Raw genomic sequence first — 25208 nt, 5'->3', positions numbered from 1 at the left:
TGGGAATTCCACACCCTCCCTTGGAAGCCTGTGCCAGAGCTTAGCTACCCTTAGCGTGAGAGAGTTTTTCCTAATCGCTAACCTAAATCTCCCTTGCTGCAGATTAAGTGCGTAACTTCTTGTCCTACCTTCAGTGGACATGGAGAACAATTGATCATCGTCCTCTTTGTAACAGCCTTTAACATATCTGAAGACTGTTAACAGGTCCCACCTGAGTCTTCTTTTCTCAAGCTTGGATTTTTTTTAACCTTTCCTCATCGGTCAGGTTCTTTAACCTGCTTATCATTTTTGTTGTTCTCCTCTGGATTCTTCTAATTTGTCCATATCTTTCCTAAAGTGTGGCACCCAGAATTGGACACACAACTCCAGCCGAGGCCTCACCAGTGCTGAGTAGAGTGGGACAATTAGCTCATGTCTTACATACAACATTCCTGTTAATACACCCCCAGAATATCAGCCTTGTTCACAACTGCATCACATTGTTGACTCAGATTCAATTTGTGATCCACTGTCACCCCCAGATCCTTTTCAGCAGTACGACCACCTCGCAAGTTATTCCCCATTCTGTAGTCCTGTATTTGAGTTTTCCTTCCCAAGTGAAGTACTTTGCACTTACCTTTGTTAAATTTCATTTTGTTGATTTCAGCTTATTTCTCTAATTTGTCAAGGTTATTTTAAATTCTAATCTAATCCTATTCTTCACAGTGCTAGCCTCCCCTCCCAACTTGGTGTCATTCTCAAATTTTACATGCATACTCTCCATTCCATTATCCAAGTCTTAAGGAAAATTCTGAATAGTACCAGACCCAGGACTAACTCCTGCGGGACCTCACTAGATACGTCCTCCCAGTTGGACAGCGAACCATTGATAATGACTCTTTGAGTACGGTCTTTCAGCCAGATGCAAACCCACTTTATAGTAATTTCATCTAGACCACAATTGCCTAGTTTGCTTTTACGTGATTCACACATTAAGAAAACACTGCATGCATTTGATTGCTATTCTCCTCCAAAAAAGCTCCTCAGGACAGAGATAGGTAGTATGCACCCGAAAATGTAAGATTTTGAGGGATGGGTTTTAATAAAAGGCTTTACAGAACTTTAATAGAATTGTTTTCATGAACTTAAAAAAATCAATGTAAACCATTTTTGGATAGAAATCTTCTTTGTGAATGCAGCTGTGTGTATTGTGTGAGAAACTATCTGGTGTGTTTTTTTTACTTGAGCAAAGTGCACAAAATAAACAAAACAGCATAAATACTGAAAAAAGCCATTTTAAAAAAAAAATTAAAACTGCTCTCTCTCAGTGTGAATGATGCAAGGTGTGAATATCAACACAGTAAGGATGCTTGATTTTCCAATGAATGATTTTTCGCCTGAAAAATTCTCTTTAACTTTCCCTTCTGAACTGGTTCTTTTTATTAGAGAAAAGAAATGTAATCGATCTCATATCGTGCATGGTGGGAATTGAATGCTCCAGGATAAAAGGTGCTGCTCGCTTTGACAACAAACAGGAGACCATGGATATGGAGTTTGCTTGTGAAGAAGAGGATGGTTAAAGGCCAAGTGCAGGTCAGTGATTTGTGGTGTTCCAGAGTGGTTTAGTGTTGTGTGTTTACATGAGGATGAGACGATACAGTTGTCAGTTTGCCGTGGGCAGCAGAAACCCAAGAGCCAGGTCCTGAGAGAATAGCTCCTAAGGTCAAAGGAAGTGGGAGAGCCTCCTCGCTTTCTCATTGACAGAGGCATGGATTAGATAACCCAAAAGGCCAGCAAGTTAAAAATATACCACTTACAATTGAAGGGGAATTTTAGATTATCAGATGGTAACTGCCCGTTTGGAACTTGGCCACAGCACCAGAGTTAAACACTTCAGCTCTTAGGGCTTGTTTCAAAGCCTAGTAAAGTTCATGGGGAAAATGCCATGAGGCTTTGGATCAGATCCTTAAAGTCTCATGGGAACTTTATTGACCACAAGTTGATAGCACCTCTCTAGCTTCATGGCCACCCCAAATTCATTCCTACAAACAGTGCATCACTTCTGCAGGGCATCCAGGTCTGGAACTCCCAGTGACTTCAGTGGGGGGGTTATGCCTGAGCCCTGTACTGTTATATACACACACACAACCCTGGCTAATGACTGGCTGAAAAGAGTCATGTGACAAGTCAGTAAATTTGTATTGGAGACTCTCTGAGAGGTAAACAATACAGAGATCTGGAGCAATGTTAACCTATGAACGTGGATGCATTTTGACTGGCTGCAGATGAGTTAGGGAAAACTGTTATTCGCCTCTGAGTTAGTGAGACAACATATTCAAATTGCTGCTTCCTGAAAGGTTCAGCAGAGGTGATTTCCCGCCCCCCTCCCCCCCCAGGATCTTGAAGTTGATATTTTTAGAAGTAGTTTTCAAAGACAGATTTCCAGATATTTCTAATGAAGCAATTCAAATGTATGTTACAAATATGGACTTCACGTTTCAGTGAGTAGGAAGATGTATCCCTCCTTGAGGTATCTATTGATCTCAGTTCTGCTGCCCTCCATATTTATCTCACTGATCCATAAACCTAGATGTTCACCTGAAGAGAAGTCAATATCTGCTTCTTAGTCCATGTTTGCCAATATATATGCTTGACACAGGCACACTCAACACCCTGTATATAGTGGTTTGGAAATGGTGAGCTGCGTTAGAGCAGGATCGCCAGAATGAAATCAGCGACAGGAAATTAAAAGCATTGAACTTTCCCCCTTAACATTTTAGTCTGGGCTTCCCTTCTTTCCCAAACTGAATTCCCTCCCCCCACCCCGATTACACACACACAGAGCACAAGCACCAAATTACTCCCTATCTATTCATTTTAGATTCATTTTAATCTAGAGATAGCTCTGTTGTCACATAGCACAGTTTTCATACCGTGCAGCTCCATTTCCTCCTTCTAACACATCCAAGTTCATCCCATGCAATTTATAGTCCAAGCTGATGACTATGCAAATGTTATTCAATCAAGTTCAATCCATCCAAAATACATTAAAAGCAGCAACCGCATTCAGACATTTACAAATGACAGAAGCCAGGAGAAAACAGGAGAGTGGGGTTTTTTTTCTCAAGATACGTTGCCTTGAAAGGTGGATTCTCCTTTTCTTTAGAAGTGGAAGGGAAAGGGTGGGCTGGCAAGCATCCTTCCTCCATTCAGGATGGCCACACGACTGGAAATCTTCAAGGGCATTTCAAACCATGCTAGTTAAACTGCCAGGCAGAGCTTTCCTGAGCAGTCCCATTTCAGTACCAGAGACAGCTCCCTCTGTGCTACCAGGGTGAATTTCACCCCCAGCTATTGTAGGCTAGGAGTTTAAGAGAATGAGGTACATAAATCCAGGGTGCCTAACTCCCTTGGGTTCCTTTAAAAATCCCAGCCATAAAGAATAATGAGTTAAATTCAGCAGTGATGTAACTGGTAGGTTAGGGTAGGGTTACACAGGGTGTACTGTATGTCAGAAAATCGGTGAAAGTGACAAAACAGTGCAAGTTTCACTGAGCTAGCAGTCACTGGGTTTTTAATAGGAGTGTAATTTACACAGCTTCCTGCATCAGCCTGAAATTATTTTTGAGGTCTCCCATGCAAATAATGACCAGGCTTGACCTGCTTAGCTTGTAAGAATTAATGAACCCATAGCTCAAGGTTATACGTTAAATAACATTACACAACACCAATCCCTGATATAGCACATCTCATCCCTAGATCGCACCCTGCTACACAAAGATGGGCACAGATTATTTTAGTTACTAAGTAACAATAATCTTTCACATTTATATAGGGCAGTGGTTCTCAAGGGTAAGGACTGGGACTAGGCCTCAGGAGATATGGGTGTGTCCTTAGGCGAGTCACTGAATCTCTCTGTGCTTCAGCTCCCCAACTCTAAAATGGGGATCATAGCCCTTCCTTTCTCGCACCCTTTGTCTGTCCTGTCTATTTCGATTGTAAACTCTTTGTGTATGTACAGCGCCTGGCACAATGGGGCCCTGAATTCAACTGGAGAGTCTAGGTACTACTCTCAAAAATATAAAATACATTCTAACAACTAACTTTGCCTAAAACACCCCTGGGAAGAAGATATTATCCCCCTTTGCAGGTGGATAAACAGGCCAGGGAGATAAGTGACTTGCCCTAGTCCACGTAATGAATAAGTAGCTGAGCTGGAAATAGAATCTAGGTTTTCTGACCACTAGATACTGCTCCTCTGAGTGGGAAGGCATGCACCAGGGCCGGCTCCAGGCACCAGCTGACCAAGCACGTGCTTGGGGCGGCACCTTGGGGCAGGGCGGCGCTCGATTTTTTTTTTTTTTTTTTTTGATTCGGCAGCGCAGCGCTCACAGCGGGGGCGGGGGCTTCGGGCGGCGTGGTGCTCAAAGCGGGGGCGGGGGCTTCGGGCGGCGTGGTGCTGGGGGGGCGGGGCTTCGGATGGCGCAGTGCTCGGAGGGAGGGCGGGGGCTTCGGGAGGCGCGGTGCTCGGAGGGGGGGCGGGGGCTTCGGGTGGCGCTCGGAGGGAGGGCGGGGGCTTCGGGCGGCATGGTGCTGGGGGGGCGGGGCTTCGGGCGGCGTGGTGCTCGGGGGGGGCGGGGGCTTCGGGCGGCGTGGTGCTTGGGGGGGGGCTTCGGGGGGCGTGGTGCTCGGGGGGGCGGGGTCTTGGGGGGGCGGGGGCTGGCGCGGTGCGGTGCTCAGAGGGGGGGCGGGGGCTTCGGGCGGCGCGGCGCTTGGAGGGGGCGGGGCTTCGGGTGGCATGGCGCTGGGGGGGCGGGGATTTCGGCGGCGCTCACGGGGGGTACGGCAGGGCGGCTCTCTTCTTTTTTGCCTGGGGCGGCAAAAAAGTTAGAGCCGGCCCTGCGTGCACACAAAGTAGAACAGAAGCTCCTCATGACTATCAGGTTGTAAAATGTGGGGGGGAGGAGCAGTGTTTCCTTGCACATCAGTGAAGTAATCTTTCATCTCCAGCTGCTCTGACATCTCAGTGTAGCCCTTTGGCAATCCCATCGCAGGGAACAGTAAGCTCTGCAGACAGCTCTGTTTCCTAAGTGGCCCGTGGGTCTCACACTCGCAAAGGTGAGAGAAGTGCTAGTGCCTGGCAGAACGGGACTGCTTGCTTTTCAAAGAATGACAAAGGGAATGTTGAATGGGCTGATACTTACATCTATTTCTTTTAAATTCACCTGTGCGCACACAAACACGCACGTATGCACCCACACACGCACACAAACACACATGTGCGTACACGAGATTGAGGGTACTAGGCTTTCGCGGCCCCCAGGCAGGCTCCGGTTCTCTGCAGGTGGCCTGTACAAACTAACCCTTCCAGAACTCTGCCAACAGCCAGCGCACAGCAGGCCGAGCTCTCATTCTCTGCGGGTGGGGGCCTTCCTCATCCCGTTCCCATGGAAACAAGCGCCAGCGTGGCAATGATAAGACTTTGAACAGGGCTCCTGCTGGCGGGCCTCAGGTGCAAGTCCCAGAAGCAGAGACTATGCCCGGAAGGGGATGCACCAGGGCCAGGATCGAGCTCCTGCAGTGGTAGGGGTTTTCCATCCACCTAGCTCAGCCCCAGACATGGGTGGCACGGTGGGAAGAGAGGGTGTGGCAGCACACCTGGCGCTGAGCTAATTCAGTGGCTCTCCCAGGTATTCTCTGCCAGCCGGGCATCCACCTGCAACTTAGAGCTGCCCTTTCCTGGCAGAAATTCCAGGGGAAGGGTGGCTTTGCAAACTCCACCTGCCCTCCCCAGGGCTAGGGGATGTAGCAGCCCCTACTGGCTCAGGAAAATGTAACATGCAGGGGCGAACTGACCCCAGAGAGTCCAGAAAGAAATCTTTCCAGGGCTGCCCCTCCCCAAACTGCAGCTGAGACCTACCAGGGCCAGCTGGCAAACACAGACCTGGCCCCTGAAGTGCAATAGGCGAAGACAAGAATCATTAAATAGTGACTAGAGTGATTTCCCCGCCGATGGCTGTAGGAGTTTCTAGGAGGGAAATCTGGCTCAGTCCTGGCCTGTACAGTTATACCAGACAGTGGTGCACAGCCAAGCTCTGTCCTGATTTACACCCTTTTCAGGGGATGTCTGCATTGCAGGCTGGGCGGGTGAATGGCAGGTCTGTACTTGCTTGTACAGCTGGTGCTGAAGCCTGCAGTGTGGCACCCTCACTTCTGTTGTCAGCAACTGACTAGAGTACATCTAGCACGGGGTTGTCTACCCAAACTGCCATTCCCACGGCGTAGACGTCCCTGAAGTCGCTGGGGGAAGCTGGCACTGAATCCATCCCAAAGGAAGAATATTTGCCAGCCATACCCAAGCCCCCTGTCTTACTGCCCATCTTCTATTATTTCACTCCCGAGGGGGTCATCTCTAAGCCCCCCATTCAGCAAAGCACTTAATGGGACCTCCAAGAACTAAATAGTCATCTTGGCTCTCGTAGGGCCCAATCCTGTGAGCTGTATTCATATAAATAGCCCCACTGAGTCCCCTCATGTGAGTAAGGTTTGCAGGACTAATCCGAAACGCACTGAAAACAGTGGAAAGGCTCCCATTGACTTCTATGTCCAAAGCCAGTTACCATAATGTCCTCAAAACAATATGACGTGTTTATATAGGGTTATAGCTCATATGTCGGGCCCTACCAAATTCATGGCCATGAAAAACACGTCATGGACCGTGAAATCTGGTCTCCTCCCGTGAAATCTGGTCTTTTGTGGGCTTTTACCCTATACTATACAGATTTCATGGGGGAGACCAGGGTTTCACAAACTGGGAGTCCTGATCCAAAAGGGAGTCGCAAGGTTATTTTAGGGGGGGTTGCAGTATTGCCATCCTTACTTCTCTGCTGCCTTCAGAGCTGGGCGGCCGAAGAGCAGCAGCTGTTGGCTGGGCCCCCAGTTCTGAAGGCTGCACCCTGCCAGCATACCATACCGTGCCATCCTTACTTCGGTGCTGCTGCTGGCAGCGGCGCTGCCTTCAGATCTGGGCTCCCAGCCAGCAGCCGCCGCTCTCCAGCTGCCCAGCTCTGACGGCAGCGCCGCCACCAGCAGCAGCGCAGAAGTAAGGGTAGCAGTACCGCAACGCCGCCTACAATACCCCTGCAACCCCCCCCAACTCCTTTTTGGGTGAGAACCCCTACAATTACAACACCGTGACATTTCAGATTTAAATAGCTGAAATCATTAAATTTATTCTTTTTAAAATCCTATGACTGTGAAATTAACCAAAATGGACCATGAATTTGGTAGGGCCCTACTCATATGTACCTCTGGATTACAGCGCATGCGGCACATCCTCTGGCATATGCACTTGTACCTAGCTACCTTGACAGCTCAATGTCACCCTCCGCTGATATAGCCGTGGTGCAATGCAGCAGCTCTTTAACACCGCACAGCAAAACTACAAGAGAGTTTAGCACCGACCACAAATAACTCATTTACCAGTTACAGCTGCAAAGGGAATTTAAACAGGTACATTACTGATAATTATTTATAATGGCACCTTCTAGCCAAAGAGCTCAAAGTCCTTCACGCATTCCACAGAGGTAGGTACATGTTATTATTTTGCTTTTACAGCTAGGAAAACAGAGGCACTGACTGATGAAATGACTTGCCCAGGGTCACAGAGCAGGTCAGTGGCAGAATGCCACCTACAGAGTGACTAGCACCAACCACTTCCTGCAGTGTTTTGAGTTTCTTTGGGGATCTTCCATCGAAGTACTGACCTGTCCCAACCCTCTGTATAGGCTGTGAAATTTGACCAGACAGAGATAGAATGGCTGAAGAACACCTTATATGCAAACCAATGAGATGCTGAAAACAAAACTGCTTTGGATTTGTTCCATCCACAGAAAGGACACCCCAGGACACCCAGAGAGCCGCAAGAGATGGGCAGAGATGATTCATCAGCACTTAAAGAAACCCTTTTGCTAGCTAATATTTAACCAGAGTTTAATGCTCAGCCAATTCCTCTCAACTGCAGACCCTTAGGAGTCGCGGTTTACCCCTGTGGTACCTTGACGCGGCTGATGTTTGTGCCGCTCATGCTTCCACTGCGGTCTATCAGAAATATAAACTCTCCCTGGGTTTTCCTGAGGTCTGGCTGGCTGGTTCTCAGGTCAGGGCAGAAGTTCAGCATGATCACGGGGTGGTGAGGGATGTCCTTGTTGAGCCGTTTCCTGATGATTTCCGTCTGCAACAAGCAAGAAATGAACTCGAGAGGAAGAGCACCAGTGTTGCTGCTTATCTGTAAAACCCCTCCATGTATTCTCCCTTTCCCCCCAACTCTAGGCATGAAACCGTGTTAGAGACACAGTGTTAAAAGCACCTGAGCTGTCTCTGCTACAGCTTCCCCCATTCCTGCCCCCCGTGGAGCAGCTCCAGTGCTCAATGACATGTCTGATTTCTATCAGGGAAGATGCACTCTGGAGGGCAAATGCTGCATGAGACCCCCAATCAGAGAATACCTATGTATCGCCTGCCTGCATGAACTCACAGTGGGAACACCACCAATCTACAGCTTGGGATAAGCACCTTATGGCAGAGGATCTCCGAACACTTTATGAAGTAAGCCTCTGTGGATGAAGTCGGTCAGTGTTATTAGCATGTGCATTTTACATATGGGGAAACTGAGACATGGAGCCCTTAAGTGACTTGCTCAAGGTCATACAGTAATTAAATGGCAGAGCTAGGAACAGAACACACGACAACCTCAAGCATTGTTCCACATCTAAATGGGGCACAATGGCCTGCTCTGTTATTTTCTGCTGATTCTGTTTTTTTCTACCTGTTCTTTTTATCATATTTTATCACATACATTAAAATACCTGGTCTACCACTCCAGGTATGATTGCAATAGAAAACTGCATGCTACATAGTTTCTTTACTACACATCATACCTCAGACCTATTGGCTTTTTGCATTTTTTCATTTTACTATACGTATCAATCTTCATTTTAAAAAAATCAATAGCATTGAACTTTTTAAAAAAAAAAGAGGTCCCACGATGCTTTTAGACTCCTCTTTGTTATGTGTATTATGATTCTCTATTTACATTATCATAACGCCCAGGAGCCCCAGTCATGGACTTGTACCCCATTGTGTTAGGTGCTGTACAACAACAGAACAAAAAGCCGACAGATCCTCAGCTGACGTGAATCAGCAGAGCTCCACTGACTTATGGAGTGACGCTGGTTTATACCAGCTGAGAGTCTGGCCCCTTGTCCCAGCTCTGCAGTATTGAAACACACTCTTAAGCAAACAATTTTTCTCTGAAAAAAGAAAAAACCAAGGCTGCGGATTCTCTCTGATTTCATGGGAAGTTCACAAACCTTCTGCTGAATGATTGGTCTTATTTTATACAGCCAGTGAGGCTTCCATCCCCAGAGCCTGCTATAACGTCATTACTAACCCTTCTTTTTCTGTACTGGTCTACACATATCGCTGATCTCTCCCCAACTCAGCCCCACTTTGGGTTGATCTGCACACACAGGCTTCATTTGTCAGCAATACAGGCAGACTTTCTCTCCCCCTGCCCCCTGTGGGAATGCTATTCACATTTACAGGAATAAGTACAGAACCCTGTAGTTACATTACTCTGGCTATAAATGACAAGGGCTATCGACTCTCATGCTTCAGGGTCTAAATTGCTCACCGGCTGGTAGGGGTCGGGAAGTCATTTCGCTCCCACCCCCCATTCTAATGTCACATTGTTTCACCCTTCCTCAGAAGCATGCATCATTGGCCTCTGTCAGAAAGCAGATTAAAGGGGCCATTGGTGTCTTCCAGCATAGTAATTGCTATTCAGCCGTATACAGACTGGAATAACACCTTTGGATTTGAGCACCTCACAAGGGAAGCCTGGTGTCAGCCGAGAGATGGAGACAGCTTGCTGCCTGGATGAGTCCCCTGTGGATGGGATGACCCGTCCTAGGAAAATTGAATAGAAGGATGGGCTGCATGAAGACAAGCCCTGAGCAGAAAGGTGGGTCCTGCTGAAGATGTTTTTGAGTTCACTGTATGCATAGAACAATCGGCTTAAACGGGACCGGAAGTGTCATCTAGTCCAACCCCCTGCCAAGATGCAGGATTTGTTGTGTCTGAACCATCCATGACAGATTCCTTTGTCTTTGGACTTTAATACCCTGAAAGGGCCAGAGAGCTCAAGCACCACTGCACTGGAGCCACAACCAACCGTCCCAGACTCCAGGACAGGGTGAGGAGTGCCCCGTTGGGCCACCGTAAAAGCAGACTCTGCCCCGCTTCTCTTCACAGCACCCCCGTGCCACAGGCAAGCATCACCCCCGTTCTGCAGATAGGGAAATCAGGCACGGGGCAGGGTAAGTGACTTGCCCGTGGTCACATAAAAGCCTAGGGTTGAGCTGGGGACTGAACCAGGGTCCCCTGAGTCTAAATCCAGTGCCCGGTGCACTAGGCTGTTCTGCAGGCGGGGATGCTGGGAGGCACTCAGAGCCTCACAAGATTAAAGGAGCCTCAGCCGAGCAGGGCCCAATCCTGGCGGCCCTATAAGCACGGGCCTCCAAGTGACTTCAGAGGGAGTTTTGCAAGGGAAGCCTTGGTAAACAGGACACGGAGGGCAGATCTACACTGCAATGCAAGGCCAGGGCTAATGGCACTCGAGACAGGGCTTGAGCATCTGTACTGATTCCCAACCCTAGGTAAAGAATATTTTAACCTGGGCCCGAACTTGGGGCTCTGGGGTCTACACTGCAGTAGGCAGACCCGAGTCCAACCAATTGTATCCCAGACTTCCTAGCACCCTCCCGAAATGTGGCCACTCTCACCCTCCGTGGGTGGCGCAGTGTGGGAAAGCTTGCTGCCTGTTACAGGAAGTTTGAGCAACCCGCCAAAACATCCTGCCACGCCGTCGTTTTGGTCTGCGCCCTTCCTGCAGCCAGAGCCAGCGACATGGAGAAGGTGCCATTTCAAGCACTTCTCTTGCTTGGGCTTGAAGCCCATTTTAGGATGTGGGCAGAGCTTCCATGAGACGCTGGTGGGCATTTCGGCAGCGTTTTCTGACCCACGGAAGGCACCGGACAGATCTAATGATGGAGCAGGAGGGAGAGGATGCAGACATGGCAGACTTGAACTGGCTGATGCTGCTCACTTGGTACAGCCATTCACGCCTCCTGTGTAGACCGGTGCTTCTGGAGCAGGGCTGTAAGCACAGGCTGGTGGGATCACATCATCCTGCAGACCTGCAATGACCAGCTGTGGCTCCAGAAATGTTGCATGAAGAAAGCTGTATTTCTGCAGCTCTGTGAACAGATCCAACCCTCCAGCACAAAGCCACGCACATGAGGGTGGCCTGGCCGGTCCAGAAGCGGGTTGCTATCACCTTCTGGAAGTTGGCTATCCCACGCTGCTCATAGACTCATAGACTCATAGACTTTAAGGTCAGAAGGGACCATTATGATCATCTAGTCTGACCTCCCGCATGATGCAGGCCACAAAAGCTGACCCACCCACTCCTGGAATAATTCTCTCCCTTGACTCAGCTGCTGAAGTCCCCAAATCGTGATTTAAAGACTTCAAGTCGCAGAGAATCCTCCAGCAATTGCTGCTACAGGTCCATTGCCAACCAGTTTGAGATTGAAAAGTCGACGGTGGGTAAAATGGTGGCAGAGATTTCTGAGGCAGTTAGGGGTGTGGTTGACCCCAAGATGGCGGGCATAAAAGATACTCCTGAAGTAATTGCTGGCTTGTTTCCAGACTGTGACGGGGCCATTGATGGGACGCGTGTGTCCATACTTTGCCTTCCTCCGGGAGCACAAGTATAAAAACTGCAAAGGGTGCTACTCCACTGCTGTGCACGCCCTCGTGGACGACCAAGGGTGATTTATGAACGTAAGGGTTGGCTGCACTGGAAAAGTTCATGATGCCAGGGGTTTGGGGTTTTTTTTGCCAGTTGGGAGTCTACATTCATGGACACACTGAGCCATTATTCCCGCCATGTGACATTGTCATAAACGGCGTCACTGTCCCCACTGCTATTCTGGCCTTTTGCGTTGGCTTTTGAAACCAGCCCCTGATCTTGGAGGCCCTGGCAAAAGAAAGTTTAATTCCACTCTCAGCAGACGGAGAATGGTGGTTGAATGAGTTTGGCAGGCTGAAATCCCCTTGGAGATGTATACAGAACCCTTTGGGTTCCAGTGACATCAGTGCTGTCCGCCTCCCTGTGGCTTGTTGTGCTTGTCACAGTCTTTGTGAAGCCGGAGGTGAGCCATTTCCCCCCGAATGGGGCTATGGCAGCGAGGAGCCGCTGGCCCAGTACACTCAGCCAGAAAGTGCATCTGCCACAGCTGCAGCTGGATGCACCCAGGCAACAGAAGTCAGGGATGCTTTGTGCTCCCACCTTATGGACTTGCATGGGCCAATGGAAGAGAGAGACCAGTACCTGTATGAATGTGCTTGTGGCAGGGGGTAGAGGGCTGTTGATTGCTTGTGTAGGCTGGGGGGTGAGATAGGGTGTACCAGGCCTTCCTGGCTCCCTGCTGGAGGCCCAATGCTCCTACTACACCCCAACCCAGGAAGGAGCAGTGGAGGTGGGCCCTCCAGGTCTGCCTAGAAAGGCTGCACGGAAGCAGCCAATCAGAGCCCAGCAGGCTCTGCTAAAAGGAGCTGCAGGGCCTTTGTGGGTCAGCTCTTGGCTGGGACCAGAGGGGGAAGGAAGGAAGGGGGTTCCCCTCTGGCCACAGGCACTCAACTGGCTATTATTGGACCTGGGAGAGAGCAGGCCTAAGAACTGTAACCCGAGGGTAGCGGGTGGAGATCAAGGGAGCAGGTGGGAAGAGGCCCAGGGAATGCAGCAGCAACTAACTGAAGGGACCCATACATGGCTGCTGTTTATAGGGTCCCAGGGTTGGGACCCAGAGTAGAGGGCGGAACGAGCCTTTAGAAACCAGAATGAAGGGCTGGATTAAAAGGACCCAGAGATGGGGCTGAAGACCTTGCTGAGGGCAGGCAGACAGTTTGCTGACTCATTGATACCCCGGAGGGGTTCATTTTTCAGTGTGTGACTTGGCCAGAGGACTGAGTCACTGAAGACCCGCCTAGCGAGGTCAGCCACCTACAAGGGGTGCCGGGGTGGGGGAAAGGATTGCAGTACTGCTCCCAGCCACTAGGAGGCACTCAGGAGGTGAGTGTCACCAGTCACAGGGAGGTTGATTGTCATGCATTATTTATAGTCTTGAATGACGTGACCACTTATGAAAGGGGATGGGGGGACAGTCTGGATTGCTGTAAATAACCGACGTAAGGATTGAGACATGGGTTTTGCATGCCACTTCCCAGTTGTCCCTTATCACGTGTTTGCCTTTATTATTTGAAATACACATGACATGCTGCGGTGCAATGATGGCAATAAGGTTTCTTTATGAAATCAAAACTTTTATTTTGACACATTTATTGGACAGTCCAATATGAAACTGTTGCAGGGCAGGCCAGTTGCCCTTAACACCCCAAAACACCAGCAACACCCAAACCTTTAAAAGTTACCAAGAATAAAGCACATAAACACGTGCAAAAAAAGGTACAAGACAACCCCACCTGCTACTGCATCTCCCCTGAGACCCCTGTTTTCCTTTCCCTGTTTGCCCTGGGGGGGGGGGGGGGTGGAAGCATCCATAGGGGAGGTGTTCAGCAGTGAGGACTGCATGGGGCACATTTGCCCTGTTCAGCCACTCATAGGGCCCTACTGCATGGGCCACCCAGCCATGGAGTTGTCCAAGCTGCTCCTGGAGTGCAGGGCAGGGTACCACGGAGGGGATGCAGCCCATGGTGCAGCAGTAGCTGGCAACCTGGAAGCCATTAGAGACAGCAGCTGCTCAAACAATTCTCTCTGTAGCCCTCTATCTTCCTTCTTTAACCGCCATTCCTGTTCCAGGAACTGCAAAGCAGAGTGCCTGCTTTTGTGTCATCCCCCTGTCCTCAAGCTGTGTAGCCAGTCCGAGCCTTTCCGCTTGCCTCTCTCGGCATGTTTTTCCTCTCGCCCAAGTCCCTTCGCCTTTGGTACTCGATCTGCTTGTTGGCCCTGTCCAGAACTCCCACCATAAATTAATCCCGGAAAAGCTTCCGCTTGGAACACTCCGTGAAGGTCCAGTGAGCCAGGCTTCTGCATGTGGGCGAGCTGCGGAGATATTGCCACCTGGAGAGGTCGAGGGGCCTAGAATAGGACAAGACACACGCCGTTATTGTCATGAATAGCTCAGTGCAGGAGCCGAGAAAAAAAAATCAGTTTGGAATTTCCAGAACAGAAAATGTTACTTTCTGAGACTGAACTTTGTTACCTTGGCAGAGGGCTGCTCAGACCACGAAAGCTTCCAGCACCCAGCCGGATTCATTGCAGTGAAAGCAGTGCTGAGAGAATGGGAAATTCAAAACCACAATTTAAAAAAAAAATGGAATTTAGGGGGAGGTTGGTGACAGCGCTTCTCTATCATTTCAGCCATTGCACATTTTGGAGGTCGGAACAGTCCTTGTGGTGCCCGACTGGCAAAGCGAGGGGTTCGTCGAAGCTGCTGGTGGGACACTGAGCATGGATGCCACTGACGTATTCCCACATATGGTGACTGAACTGCACAGCTACGAGTGGAGTGGGCCGGTGAGCTACCAAGGCAACCCTAAAATGGGACTGCTTCTCTGGAGTTCCTGCTCTGGGGAAAGTTTGCAGCTTTCAGCACCCAGGACTGGGTCAGAATTGACGACGAGGGAATCAACAGGATGCTGCGTTTGTATCCACATGTCTTAGTGCCTCCCCACAACTTCCAATGCAGCTTGTTAGGACTGCATGCAAACACACAGACCTCTTGTGCCATCCCCCTTTCGCATGGCTGAATTCCACCCCCCAGGCAGATTTGGGACTAATGGTTTTGTCACCCAGGGACTGCATGGACTACATTTTACAGAACTGGACTACATTGGAACCTCTGCCTGTCCCCCTCGCCACCTGTACAGTTCCGTCTCTTCGGGTGGCTCGTCACCTTGTGGGTTGGGGCCGAGCGGCGTACATAAAGGGAAGGTAATATAAGGCTCTTATTTTAACAAACCAGATTGAACTAGCAAAAATGTGCGCCTTCCCAGAAAAACGTCACTTCTACGTGCTTGTTTTACTGTTTGCATTTCCCGGTCTCCAGTTTGAATTCCACATAGTGGTGGGGGCGGGAGGGGACAGATGCCAGGGTGCTGGCATGCAATCCTGCATTAGTGGATGCACGCTGCTACCCGGGGCGTTTTGCATTGGTTCACAGAAGGGAAATCCCTCCCATTCCTATATTAGTAAACACAAAAATGGAGCCAGAAACTTACCAGGCTCAGGGGCAGTTTCTCGCTCTCTCCCGTTTGTGCGGCCGGTTCCGTAGCGGGCTGTTCCTCTGGGGGGGGCATGAAAAAGCTCCACTGAGGATGGCCCCAGGATGTGCTGCAGCTGCTCCTGTGGCAAAGCCTCCTCTGGGATCCGTTTCATCAGCAGAGTCACTTCATTTGCCTCATTCAGTGCCTGCTGCTGGCTCCCATCGATTTTTGTGCTGGCTTCTGGGGCTCGCAGGGCGCCGTCCTGACCAGGTGATCCTGCCCCGCCAGTGGCTTTGGTGCTCGACGCAGTCCCCAGCACTTGATCAAACTCATCACAAAACAGGCACAGTGTCAGCGAGCTGCCAGAGGTACAGTTGTGGTTCCTGGTTTTCAGGTACTTCGTCTTGAGCCACTTACTCCATTCCCTGCACTGGTCACCAGTCCGGTAAATTTCCAGCCTCATCAGCTTCTTCGCTCTTTGGGGGTATGACTGGTCATTCCTGGTACTTTGACTAAAATCAGTTGTTTTGCTGGCCTCACTCCAGAAACTAACCGAAATCTGGCGGTGTTCCCGCGACCACAGGGCAGTGCGCTTTGTGAAGGACTTCTGGCAAATGCCGAAGGTTCTCCTAGGGTGTGTTTGCAGCTCAGAGGTCAGAATAAAATGGAAGGGTTAAATGCCGATCTGCTGTACTAGAGTAAGGCTGAGGTGCTTCCATTTCCCTGGAGTCAACTGGCAATTCGTGGGAGAGAGAGGACAAAGGAAGTTGGCCCACTGAATTGTGGGATGCTTTTGGCGGACTCCAGGGACCTGAGCCTGGAAGGGGGACTGTATCTACACTGCAAAACGATAGGACTTGAAACCTGGGTCCTACCCTGATGGGCTTGAACCTTCCACCCTTGAGGGGGTCATAGGACCCTGGGTCTGAGCCCAAGTCCGAGAGATTTGTGTGTAGACAGAAGCGGGGTTAGGACTTGAGCCTGAGTCGGAGCCCAGGTTTACGTTGCAGTGTAGACACACCCTCAGTCAGAGCTGCTCTGCCTCAGCTGGGGGAAGATATTTCATCTGTCCCATATCTTCCCCCCACTCCCTTCACCCTTATCCAATTACAATAAACTCATCAGATCTCGTCAGCTGCCAGTTGATTCCAGAGCAGTTGTCTCATAATCCTGCTAGCTAATGAGCATTCAAACTATTTGCATAACAAAACGAAGAAGGGAAATTAATTACCATTTACTGCTGAAGTATCCATGTTCATTCATTTAAGCAAAGAGGTGCTCAATGTCATGCTCTCAGGAGCGGCAATTCTAGCCTGTAATCTACCAGGGCACTCAACTCAATGGCTCCTCCGTTAGAGACTAAGTCATGTATATAGGGGACGGAAAGCCCTTTGTAGCCATATCTTTGCCATGGCACCAGCCATACTTAGCTGCTCTGTTCCCAGTGTGATCACGCCTCCAGTCCCCCCAGGCATGCAGGTGGGATTCCAATTGGAAAATGGTTCTGGAGTCAGACACCCACTGGATAATTTGACAGGCTCAAGACAGAATTATCAGGCAGGCGTCTGAGCAGCAGCGTGGGAGGTTGTATCCATCCACCTGCCGCACTCAGAACGGAATTACAGGAGAAGCCTGCAGCGTACTACAGACGAGGCTCTAATCATTGCATCTAATTGCACAGGAAAGAAAAGAACTACAAGAAAATTGTCAACACGTCTTACATGTAAATGAACAATCACAACAACCACCCAGAAAACTGTCGTCGTGACAGCCTGAGGAGGCCCAGGACACGTGGGACCGGGCGCTAGGAGAGGTTACATCACCAGTACTGATAGTGTCTCCGTGTGTGACCTTGGACTGCAATTTTTAAAAGTGGCCACTGATTTTGGATGCCTCCGAGTTAGGTGTTTGACTTGAGGCACCTGGGACCTGATTTTCAGAAGCACTCAGTACCCCCAATTCCAATTGACACCTCTGCACAGTTACATTGCATGTCAATGTGCCACAACTGTGTATGCAAATCAAGTAATTGCATTCAAGGGACATGACCCCAGGTCGCCATTTGTGCATCTGTTACCCCTTCTGCACTGGAACCGACCACCTGTGCAGATACAGTGAATATTTATTTAGCAATCTAAGGTGTTTGTCATTATAACTAAATTGTTATGGTAATGATTATAAGTAATGGAATTAATACTATAATAATATAACACTCAATATTTATAATATACTATAATACTATACTAATGGTTATAAACACTAATTCTATGACTGAGTTTCACCCCATGCTCAGTTAATCAGGAGTGCAACAGAATTTTTCTGCCTTCATCAGCCTTAAGCCCCTGTTAGGGCATATCTTCACAACAGAGTTAAACCAAGCACTTACCTGGGTTTTATCCTAGGCCAAAGCTCTCTACAGTCCACACACAAAAACCTTCTGCCCAAGTTAGGAGGTGCTTTAACCCCTGGCTAGCTGATCTGGCTTGGGGGGTTGAGGGGGAGGGGGTTAGAGCCTGGGCTCTGCTTTAACTCTGGCTGGAAGCCACACACTGTACAGTGACACAAGCTAAATTACTTGAGTACTGAGAGTCCTCCGGTGCCTTCCCACAGTTCCCCCCACGAAGGGCAAAGTTTCCCGCAATTGACACAACTGTCTGGGAAGAGATCCTAGAGCATCTCAGCACAAGGCTCCATGGGCTCTGCCCCCAGACACTCATGATGAGTGCAGAAACAGTGAGGACACAGTCCTTGGGCAGGGCTTTGCTGTGGGGATGCTCACACCCGGGCTAAGCTAACCCAGGCACTCAGGCCCCCTGGGCTAACTCTGTACCCTCAGAGGCAGGTTACTGGACTGCAGGGCCGCTCAGAGGATTCAGGGGGCCTGAGGCAAAGCAATTTCGGGGGCCCCTTCCATACAAAAAAATTGCAATACTATAAAATACTATATTCTCATGGGGGCCCCTGCGGGGCCTGGGGCAAATTGCCCCACTGCCCCCCCCCCGGGCGGCCCTGCTGGACTGCAGGGATTACTGATCCCATGTGATCTGTGTTGGGATGAACATGTAACCAGAGCCCTGTAGTCCATTCCTAAAGGAACCCCATGCTGCTGCTGCCTCTTCTAACCCCACATGGCAAGGTCTTCTCCAGTCCTGGATAAAACCTCAGCTACTGGCTAACTCCTTTTTCTTCTCACCTTTTTCTCAGCGCTGGGGTCCTTCTTGGTCCCTTTAATGAAATCATTTCTCCCCTTCAGGTGCTGCTCATATACTGTAGGGGTCATGTCACCCTCTTCCATCAAGACATGAGGCATATGAGGCTCTGGAAGGTCAGAGGGACAAGCAGAGAACAGCCTTAGACTGTTTGCGAGAGACTCCGAGGGACAGAATTAGGAGGCTGCAGCTTTCGAGCTGGTGTAACACTGACAGACCCCACGTGTCGGCGGGCGGGATCGAACCTGGGGCCTCTGGAGCTTAGTGTATGAGCCTCAAGCCATATAGCACTTAGCTAAGGCTGTAGAGCAAACTCATTAATATCTCTCACTGCGTGGTCTCGGTGCCACTAGATGGGACAGAACACCACCCCCAGGAGGTGTGTGGGTTACACTGGCACCTGGGGACTATGGGACAGCAATGGGCACGTCCCAGTAGGTTCAGAGGTTTAGTTCACATAGATGGCTCAACGTTTACCACATGAAAGGGGCATTTACCTCCAACGTGCAAAGACGGAGCTAATGGGACCTGCTGCCCAAACAACAGAATGGGAGGGACCCCCAGAAAGGGGGCGAACGGCGGACAGAAAGCACAGGCCACCTACCGCTCGGGTGGATTAATATTTCCACCGGTCTGTCGAAAGTGTGTTTGTTGGCCAGCGTGATCACGATGCTCTTGGCGGAGCGGGCAGAGGGGTCGGCGTCAGCTCGGATCTCGTGTGTCGGGCTTTCGACTCCTGCGCAGGAAAGAGGGATGCGACGCGGGGATGAGGTGGGTGGAGAAGCTGTTCAGCAAAGCTGGAATTCAGGGGGGAGCTGGGGCTCAGAGGGGGAAAGCAGAGAGCGTTGGCGTGGGGAGATGGGGGAGGGGGCATGGCGTAACGGAACCAGGAGGGTTGAGTACGGATCTGTGTGTGCTAATGTGCCTGGTCTCCTGCCTGCACCCAGGTGCCCAATGTACAGGGCAGGGTGCTGAAGCGTCATTTGCAGAAGTGCAGCCCCAGGAAGAAATAGCAATCAGTGCTGGGAGGGAGATGGTTTCACCCGCTCATCAGTGCTGCAGCTGGCAGGCAAACAGCTGGTGCCATGGCAGGGTTATCGTGCTGAAACCGACTCTGTCTGTGGGGCTGTTGTCAATGTTTAGAGGGGGTTGTCAAGCGGACTAGGCTTCAAGGGGCAGCCCTGGCGCTCTCACCTGCGAGGACACAGGGCCCCCGGATCTCCAGGTGGAAGCTGAACTCGTACTGGGTGGGGTTGGTGGCCTCGCTCTCCAGCAGCTGGGCCAGACAGAACTTGTTAGCCGGATCCGGGCTCCCAGCTGTGCAGGAATGTCGATCTCTGCTGAGGAGATGGCACCAAGTCAAAGCTGCAAACCCGGGGCCTGCCCCACGCCCTGCACTGCAAACACAGCCCCACGGCTGGGGGTAAAGCAACTGGCAGCTTCCCTGCCTCCCACGGCAGCTCCTAATGCAGCCAGCAGCTTGTTTCTGCAGGGCTGTGGGTCTAGACAGCAGCCCGAGCTTCTCTCCTCTCCAGCTCAGCCCCTTGGACTCATCCCCAGCAGCATGTTGGGTGAGCAGGGGGCTGGGGCAGGAGGCACCGGTGGGGCACAAAGCAAGAGAGCAAGGCAGATCAGAAGATGAAGATGGGAGCTGGGAAAGGAGAGATGGACAGGGAGATGGCTACAGAGTGGCAGCTGGGGCACAAGAGGGGAGCTGAGGACAGAAGTGGGGAGCTGCGGGTGTTGCCAATCAACCAGTCTGTTGCAAGGGAGGCTGCTGATAAGAAATGGTGGGGGCCACTGAGCTAGGGGAAACAGGCTTTCATAGAAACGTTCCAATGACACGTGGCCTTCAGCAATTCAAGCCCAACCCTACAGCCATTCAGCCCCCTGGAGGTATAGATAGGAGGGGCTGGGGCTACTCCAGAGAAGGCTGCTGGAGGAATGGGGCCATTTCTGTATCCCTCTGAGGGTGACCAGATGTCCTGATTTTATAGGGACAGTCCCGCTATTTGGGGCTTTGTCTTATATAGGCTCCTATTACCTCCCACTCCGTCCCGATTTTTCACACTTGCTGTCTGGTCACCCTACATTCCCTCAGCACCACAGCATCTGGGCCACTCCTCAAAATCAAACCCACTCAGAGACTCTGGCTCCCCCTTACGCTCGGAGCTGATGTCCAGAGAGGCTGGTGCTTTCCACGCCGCACTGGGGCACCTTGGGGACGCACACGGCTGGGAGAAGGACCCTCACGGCACCGCTCGGGAGAGTCTGCAGCTCCGAGGAGGTGCTGATGAAGACGGACACGCTTTCCAGCGCAGGGATCACACCCAGGTTAGCCACAAAAGCGATTCGCTCCAAATCCTCATCCAGCGCGATCCTTCCTGCACAGAGAGGTCACGGGGGAGAGACGCTCTGGGTAGACGCCAGAGAGGATGCTCCTCTCTGAGGCCACATCACTGTCCAGGTCTCCCTCCTCCTGCACCAGCCCCTGCTGCCGGTGGTAAGTGCATGCAATGGCTTTTCCTGTCCCCAAAGTGATAACCCACAGCAATATCCCAGTAGCATCGGGTGCATTAGAAGGGCTTCCGCAGGCATCCTGCTCTGGGCTGGGATCAGGGAAGGAGAATTGCTTGTCGCAACTCAGAAAGGGCCTGATCCAAAGCCCCCTGAAGTTAATGAGTCTTTCTAGACTCGTGTGCTGGAGCTTCCAGAACTAATGGAGCCTTTAAAAGCAACTGGAGCCCCCTCTGATTTTCAGACCTTTTGCTGCCGGTGGTAAGTGCATGCAATGGCTTTTTCTGTCCCCAAAGTGACCACGCCACTTCTGTTCAATACGCGTGCTCCTGACACCACGTCACGAGCCTACATAACTGACAGCCCCTCTGGGATTCCTCTTCCCCTGCCCACTCCTCCCGTGGACCATTCAAATCACAAGGATCTCCTTACCGCTGCCATCCTGAGCTCTTCCACTGGGGAGGCTCCCGCAGTCCAAGTAACAGTCGTCTATTTTGGCTTTGTCTTTGATCTGCACGGTCACGGCCCGCCTGGAAACAACCGCTTCGAACCCAACCACGGTGGTGTACTCATCCAGTGGGTAGACAAAGAGACCTGCCAAAGGGAAGGCTCTTAGAACAGCCTCCCTAGGGGTGAGGTTTCCAACCACTCCCCACCAAACGATCCTGTGCTCTGGTGTGGTGGCCAAGAAAAGACACACCCTGTTAAAGGTTCCTTCCTCTGGCACCACCAGCGGCAGGAGCAAACACTGCGAGAGGCAAGAAGCCTGGAACTGTAAGAAAAAAACACTAGGGGCCCAATCCTCTCCCAGCTCCAGCACCTTTGCTGTTCAAAGAGGCCAGAATTTGGCCACAGGTCCTCTGCTGAGCTGTCGTCTGATAGCAGAGGAGAGCTCAGCTGACTCCTACTCCAAGCATGCCTCACCCACTTTGGCACATGCAAGGGGAGGGCAGGGATGTGGGCTGGAGAAGGGACAGGCTGGAATGCAGCTCTTCTTCACAAATTTTCAGCAGGCATATGGTCCCTTAGGGACCGTAGCCAGCAGTTGTAAGTTAGAAGAGCCTTTAGGCTGCTCTAACCTATGTTAGGACTGGAGCTGCCATGTCTTGAGAATCAGGTGGCTGTAACTGACTCCCCAATACGCCAAGCGGCTCTCAGTTCAGGAGAGAATCTGGCCCTACGATTGCACCAGTAGCAAGTATTGTACCCTGTCCGTAACGGGGAGGCTGCCGAGCCGGACTCAGAGGCTGACATTAACACCAGCAGTGACCGGTCTCCCATACTGACCCCTGAGCACCATCCATGCTGCCTGCGCACCAGGGAACGGAACCTTACCTTCAAAAGGATGGGCCTCCGGGTTGCCGTAGGTCAGGGAGGCGGTCATCCCAAAGGCATAGCCGCTGACGCAAGAGGTGACCTCGGAGGCTGTGAGTGGGAGGGGGGAGCTGCTTGTCCGGTTAATGAGCCCTGGCATCCTGCTTATGGGCTCTGGGGGAGCTTGGGTGTCAGGACCTGCAGCAGACTGGAGAGAGGGGGGAGGACGTGAGACACCTGACAGAGCCCAAAACACTCCCAGCGCCTCAGACAGCCTTGGGGACAGGTAGCAGAGCTGCAGCTCGGATACAGGCCCTTGGCGGCATTAACAATCCCACTCCCAGCAGCGTCTGCAGCCTCAAGGGCTCTGCAGATCCATGACTGTCCCAGAAGCCAGTGTGCAGGGCAGCCTGCACCTTCCCCAACAGGACCTGCCTCCAGGGGCCTGTACAGAGTTCATAGCAAAAGGTGGAACTGAAGAGGCCTCGGGGCTGAAGACAGGAATCCAGGCAACAAACACCGCTGGTTCCTAATCTCGTTCTGCTGAGCTTCCCTCTCTTCCCTTTGCATGGTGAGGATGGGCCACAGCAGTGCCAAGTGGGGTGGGTGCTAGTGACATGCCCGCCCCCTCCTCCCCTCCCCCCCCCCCCGGGACCCTTCTGCCCCAAGCTGCACCTGTAACGTTGTCTTTTCTAATGGGAGAGGAGGGCTTGTAGGGTTAACTGATGGTCCTGGATTTGGCACTGCTCTCTCAGCTCCTTGCTGTGCCCATGGTGGCGTGCATCTTGTGGATCTGGTGGGGGGAGACAATGGCGATGGTTCTTCGCCTGTACGCTTGGGTGCTAGAGAACAACTTTGTTCCCGCTTGGTAATGAGGAATTCACTTCCTCACCGGTGACTGTGAACGACCAAGTCAGCCCATGGCATGGAGATGAGTAAACCATTCCCACCGTGATGGGAAAGACACCATGAATCCGCATTTGCTCCAACACCTGGGAACATCTTAAAGTTAAATCTGCATGGACTGTACCAAGGGCATGCTGATATTTCAGGGGTGGGATCAAACTTCCTTCCAGCTGCTGTGCTTCTGCTTATAGCTTTATATTGTGCAGAACTGAGTAACTTTCTCACACACACCCCTCTGGCTTTTGTGTTCTTTGAAAGTGTAAAGTTTCTCCGTGATAACAAACTACAACCATGCAAGTTCTCATGAAAGAAAGAAACGTATGGATATAGACATTCTTTTCGGTATGGAGATAGACAGATATTCTTTTCGGCCTATGATTTCTTTGCCCATTACCAGACAACACCACAATGCTGGCTATATTAATTCACTTTCCCCCCCTGCATTTCCAGGCAAATGCAATGACTCCTCTTCCACACTCCCCTTGTCTCCACATCACGCCTGCAACGTATGACTCAGTTCATTGCCTCCTTAGCAGAGCTGTTCATACTTAAAGTTGTTGTCTCTAATGCTTCTGTTAATTAAATTTTCTTTGCAACTGTTCTCGCTGCCAGCCTAGCCTCCGCTTTAGCTAATCTTCTCCCAACATGTCTGTCAGCCTGACTGGCAGAGGAATTCAGATAAGGATCTTGCAGGTACCTTTCTGTCCAGAACTCCCCACACTCGCTCTCGGGCAGGAATTCCCAGGGATAGCTGCAGCCGCACTGCTCCTTGGCTGGCTCTGGATGATTTACACAACGCTCTCTGTGACCAAGGGGGAGCCAGCCGCAGGGAAAGACATCGATTTACCTCGCATTTCCTGGCCAACTCTGTGTTATTAAATGCACCTTTAGAGGCAAATGTCCCATAAGGCAAATACAAGAAGTCATTAAGACCAGGAGTTCACCCATGCCTTTGAGTGGAAAAGCAGCAGAGCTAAGCTGGGCCAACTAGGGTGGGACATAGAGGACTAACAGCGGTCCACTAGGAGTGACTGAAATGAGGATATGGAACTTTAAGTACTAGCTAAGGCTAACCAAGATGAGGTACAGAACAAATGAGACCAGCAAGATGGAGCTATGGGAACCCTGGGGTTAATAAGGACTTTACCAGGATGGGGCTACTTAGTAAGAACATAAGAACGACCATTCTGGGTCAGACCAAAGGTCCATCTAGCCCAGTATCCTGTCATCCGACAATGGCTGATGCCAGGTGCCCCAGGGGGAATGAAGAGAACTGGTAATCATGAAGTGATCCATCCCCTGTCGCCCATTCCCAGCTTCTGGCAAACAGAGGCTAGGGACACCATCCCTGTCCGTCCTCGCTAATAGCCATTGATGGACCTATCCTCCATGAATGTATCTAGTTCTTTTTTGAAATGAGTACTGTTAGGGGACAGCAAGACTCTGAAAATATAACGAGAAACTAATAGTAACAATAAAGGCACCTCCCATTTGAGGATCTCAAACTCAGACCTTACTGTGATAAGCCTCAGAATCTTCCTGTGATGCAGGTTCTATTATCCCCGGGCTACAGAGGTTCAGAGACTTACCCAAGTAGTCTGTGACAGACCTGGAAATAAAACCCAGTTTCGATTGCCAGGACCCTGCTCTACCCACGATCTCCCACTTTCCGTGGGAAATTTGTAGTGGGAAGCATAGGTGCTCCCTATGCCTAACCCGCCAGAAAAGCCGCAGATCAATGTCTCTGCTTGGAAAGAAAACGTTGCTTGTGCCTGCGTGTGTGACAGAGTGAGCCAGAGACTGTGGAAAGTTAGTGGCATTTGTGTAAAGGAGCCGCCAGTCACCGGGAGCTGGGTGCTCGATAGGACCATGATTCTTCCAGCCTGGCTGCTCCCTAATGCACAGCTCAGCTGTCCGGGTAGTTTGTTTTCC

The 25208-nt window shown here is 50.9% G+C and overlaps 1 protein-coding gene across 1 annotated transcript in view; it reads right to left on the bottom strand.

The window, feature by feature from the left end:
• Window positions 1–22530, bottom strand: part of VWA5B1 (von Willebrand factor A domain containing 5B1) — a 57430-nt gene extending 34900 nt beyond the window's left edge. Inside the window, exons 1-7 of the mRNA XM_065421402.1 lie at window positions 22392–22530; window positions 21489–21650; window positions 20704–20923; window positions 19734–19876; window positions 19144–19275; window positions 18524–18648; window positions 8036–8212 (exon numbers count right to left, since the gene is read on the bottom strand). Coding sequence (XP_065277474.1) covers window positions 8036–8212; window positions 18524–18648; window positions 19144–19275; window positions 19734–19876; window positions 20704–20923; window positions 21489–21650; window positions 22392–22530 — 1098 coding nt within the window. The remainder of the gene's footprint in view (window positions 1–8035; window positions 8213–18523; window positions 18649–19143; window positions 19276–19733; window positions 19877–20703; window positions 20924–21488; window positions 21651–22391) is intronic.
• Between the last annotated feature and the right edge of the window lie 2678 nt (window positions 22531–25208).

The sequence above is a fragment of the Emys orbicularis genome, chromosome 22 (genome assembly GCF_028017835.1).
Source record: "Emys orbicularis isolate rEmyOrb1 chromosome 22, rEmyOrb1.hap1, whole genome shotgun sequence".
NCBI lineage: Eukaryota > Metazoa > Chordata > Testudines > Emydidae > Emys > Emys orbicularis.
This window is presented reverse-complemented; position numbering and strand designations above follow the sequence as displayed.